At 46.8% G+C, this 4,292-nt stretch overlaps 1 protein-coding gene and 1 pseudogene across 1 annotated transcript, besides 6 other annotated features; both read right to left on the reverse strand.

Moving 5' to 3' along the window:
• Positions 1–2,958: part of a sequence feature (areas not merged during assembly with more than two copies in the genome that could not be assigned to a particular haplotype) that runs on past the window's edge.
• Positions 770–836: a sequence feature (A-rich).
• On the reverse strand, positions 855–2,264 carry Tc00.1047053506345.100 (annotated as a pseudogene).
• Positions 2,338–2,402: a sequence feature (A-rich).
• Positions 2,959–4,292: a sequence feature (heterozygous, Esmeraldo-like haplotype).
• Positions 3,252–3,698: a mobile genetic element.
• Positions 3,712–3,760: a microsatellite.
• Positions 3,791–4,292, reverse strand: Tc00.1047053506345.120 (mannosyl-oligosaccharide 1,2-alpha-mannosidase IB, putative; the record flags this gene model as incomplete). The annotated part of the gene is made up of 1 exon (XM_806952.1): positions 3,791–4,292. A coding segment is annotated over one exon (502 nt), but the record flags the coding sequence as incomplete, so codon positions are not given.

Raw genomic sequence — 4,292 nt, forward strand, 5'->3', positions numbered from 1 at the left:
GTGTTGAGGTTTGGGATGGGCGGATGGAAGAATAAAAACAAAACGGGCAAAAATCCCCGCAGAATCCCGCATTCCACGCAGTCCCAATGGCCAGAGGGTCCTCTAGGGACGCCTGGGGGACGCATCCGCCACACTCTCACGCACCATCATTCACGGCACCCCAATCGAGTCCAGCGAACCTCGCGAAGCACACGGCGCGCCTCAGTGGCGTGGCGAGCAGCCTTCTCGGAGAAAAGGACGCGTGGCGATGGTTCCCCTCCCCGCTTCACTTTTATTTTTTTTCTCCCCTTCTGTTTTTGGTGGAATTTCACAGAAGGGGAGCGTACTTCATGTCCCCGAGGCCTTCTCTCGATGCACGCACAAAAACAGAGAGGGAAATAATAAATGAATGAGTCAGGCGGCACGGAGAAATAAATGTGCGGGAGACAAACAAACCAACAGAAAAAACAAAGAGCCCGACAGATATGCACGCAGCATATTCAGCGGAAACAGGTGTCACCTTCAGTGGGTAAATTAGTAGCCAATTGCGGCGTCGATCGCCCACGGTGAGAAACAGCGTTGTGCTCATAATATTTTTGGCTTGTTTTCTGCTTCCCTCCCCTTTTATTTCTCCCTCATTCATCATCTTCATTTTTCCTGCTTGCTGCCGCCCTCTCCCACCTTCAGCAACACGGCCAAGTTTGGAAGCTGCACCCTCCCCCTGTCATGCCAAATATATGCTTTTGCGCTCTTTAAAACCCATGGCGTACTCGCTTAAATATTATTCGTGTAAATATAAAAAAAAAAAAAGTTTTAATAATCAAAGCGAAAAATAAAATAAAATAATAAAAACAAAACTTGCAACTGGCGCCAGTTCATCTTCCCTTCGTCGTGAAAGGGTACAAAAGTGTCCTGTCGTACTCAACCCTTGGAACCCCTTGCTCCTCATCATGCCCGTAGACCCGAATGCGCTGTATGCGTGCCTCATCCTTCACCCAAACGTCTGCGGGGACCATGCCGTCATATGGCTCCTTGCACCTGCCACTGCACGCCCGTGGACGGTCCCACTTCATCATGGCATATGCATCGTTCGCACTCAAAGAATTGACGCGACGGTACCAGAGAGCGTCCGGTAGCTCCAATTTATTGGAGAGACGAATATTATATTTGCTGCGATGCACAAATTTGCCGTATGAGACATTTCGCTCCTGAAATCCAAGCAAACGGAGGCGTAAGCTGTAGTCGACATCCTCCACGTAAGCTGGGTAAAAGCTCTCGTCAAAATATCCCACCGTGCTGATCGCCAGGCGTGTCAACATAACAGACACAAAACAACTGCTTTTGTAATACGCGCAGAAGTGCCCGTAATACTTCGAAAACATCTTTGCACGCTCCTTCACAGAAGCATAACGGATGCGGTCAGGCAGCAGCGCAGACGTCGACAATCGGCTATCATTCACCGTGGAGCGCAGCACCCTCAAGCCCCGTCGCAAAACAGGACTGTACTCGCTCGGCTCATTCGCCACTTCCGCCGCCAACTCATCCATGCAAGCGGCATCATGCCTCGTCATTTCATGCACATCGCGTAGAAGGTTGGGAAAAAGAACGGGTGAAAACATTACGTCGCTGTTTGTTACAAAAACAAAAGGCACTTACTCGCGCGGCAGCGAGAGTGCAATTCGGAGCCCAATGTTCACGGCAGCGCTGTAGCCGATGTTTTCCGGGTGACGACTCACAACCAGGCGTCCGAACCACCCATAGACCCTCTCGAGTTCCTGCAGGTACAACAACAGCATCGTCTCCCGCCCGTTCTGCACCAAAACCAACAGCCGGATTGGCACACTGATGTTGCACATCATCCTCCGAAAGTCCATCAGATCGAGCATCAGCGGGGCCACCATCAAAGGGATAACGTCCGTCCCGTTATTTCCCCCAGCCGCCGTGTCGTTGGATCCACCAGAAGCCTTTCCCCGACGCAGCGGATATATTCCGCCCTGGTCGGGCCAACACCAAAACCATACGCGGGATCGTCACGAAGTATGAACTCCACTCTAAAAAAAAAGCATCAACATGGACAACAAATTTAATGTTAGAAGAAAGATAAAGCATCCTTTCCAAAAAAGGCTTTTGGCTTCGGTTTTTAAAGTACGCGTAACTCTGTGCATATCCCGTTGGAGGCAAAGCCAAAGAAGTATCTCCTGAAAGAAAACAAAAAAAGTAATAAAAGAAAAATGTGCCCAATGATGGTTCTGTGTGAATTTGAACAAAAAAAAAAGACTCCATCCCAAGCAATGGTCATGCACCTCCATTTGGTGAGTGAATTGGAGGCACGGAGCACGCAGGAGTCTCAACATGACCAGAAATAAAATAAGCAACAAAAGTAAAAAATAGCTAAGAATGAAAAAAAAAGGAAAAAAAAGAGACCAATGGCACAGTAACAAATGCAGTTCTCGCCGCAGCATGCAAAGCTCTCATACATCCCATAAAAAAAAAAAGGATGGCGAAACACAACAGTCCAGGGTGTCATTTGTAATAGCACATGATTCCACAAAGAATAAAAGTGTTCGTTGAGGAGCCCAAAATGTCATGAATTTTGGAGGGCACCCAAATCGCGGACCAACAAGCCTGCGGCACTCACCACATATCCCACGCTGCTCAATCCCCATTCCTCTCATGTAAACTCCCCCCAAAAAAGCACAGTCACCAGCCATCCTACATGCCCGAAAACAACAAACATGTTTTAAACCGTCCTATCGACACCCGCGAATAAGAAAAGAAACTTCAGTTCAGCATAAAGACGTCGCAGGCACAAAAATAAAAAATAACTATTCTTCAATATAGGAAATTGTTATAGCTCAGGGCAACAAACATCCAGACATTCTGAAAACGCAATTCAGGATTTCAAGTCACATTTTGTGCCCAGTATTTCCCCAATCACCTCCCCAATCACCTCCCCCATCACCACCACACGAAACAGTACCTCAATCAGCACCTTGTCGTAATAGCCAAATTTTCTTTCTTTATTTGCCTATTGGGCGCAAACAACAAAAAGCAGCACCACCATAGGGGTCTCCATCCGTTTGAACCTTTTTCTTTTCCTGTAATAAAACCCAGCCGCAGAATTAGACATAAAAAACAATAAAACAAAATGTAAAGAAGTAATCAATGCAAAGAAAATTGGCAGGCGTTCGCAAGGGCATCTCTATAGAAAAGAATCCTTTCACAGGAAATATATAAGTACACATAGAAAGATAAATCGATAAATAAATTAGAATGATCTTCTGGGCAGCTGGCCGGATCATGAGTTTATCAATAATAGAAAACAAACCGGATAGAAATAAGAAAGGAATAAATGGAATAAGAGTGGATTCAGCACATTCCCAAAGTTTAACACCTAGTAAGTGTATATATATTATACCATACGTGAGCCTCAATTGTGGCCCGCTCACTCTATTCGGATTCGACACATATATATTTATTACTTATTTACTACTTACGAAGTGGCAGACTTTGGGGTCCTGCAGCCACAAGACCCCACCGCGAGAAGGGAATCAAAAGGGTGTGGGTGGCATGGCAAAATAAAATAAAAATTAACCAGCCGCTATCGGTTCCCTGATCCCCCAACGTCGTGTTCTTGCCAAAAAATCATAAGATAAAAAAGCGTCATAAAGAAGTGCATTCGTTTTATCAGGATATATAAATTAATTAAGGCAGCCAACACACACACACTACAAAAGAAAGAAAAAGAAAAAAAAAAAAAAAAAGCAAAAAAAAGCAAAAACAACATTTCATGCACAAACATTCTGCCAATTCAGCGGAATATGGACTTCGAAATCCGTTCAACGTCACTCAGCGCATGATTAGCACAGTAAAATCGGTGCGGGGCGGTATTTCCTCCTCCACGGTCATTGTCACCGCCCTGCAACTCATGAAGACCATCAATAAGACTATCAATTACATCCAATCGGCGCTGTGTCAGCGTGTCTCCCGAGACCTCCTCCTCTTCCCTTGCGCTCTCTGCAGACACTGGCCCCCACCACTCGGCCGTGTTGGGGAATAAATGCGCCTCGGTGTTGAACACCCACCCCACGTGACTCCCCACACTGCTGCCGCTCTCCACAGCAGCGCAATACGACGGGATGCTGCCACGGAGCTTCCCCTGAACATGCACCGCATTGCACTCGTCAAAAAGAAGATACAGGTACTTCAGCGTCTCGGCAAGCATGAAGCTCTCCATCGTGTCGCCGTGCTGTTCATCACCGTGCGGAAGATCCACGTTGCGCAGCGTGGCAAACCCATACGGGGTCCTCATG

The sequence above is a fragment of the Trypanosoma cruzi genome, genomic scaffold (assembly GCF_000209065.1).
Source record: "Trypanosoma cruzi strain CL Brener 1047053516455 genomic scaffold, whole genome shotgun sequence".
Taxonomy (NCBI): Eukaryota; Euglenozoa; class Kinetoplastea; order Trypanosomatida; family Trypanosomatidae; genus Trypanosoma; species Trypanosoma cruzi.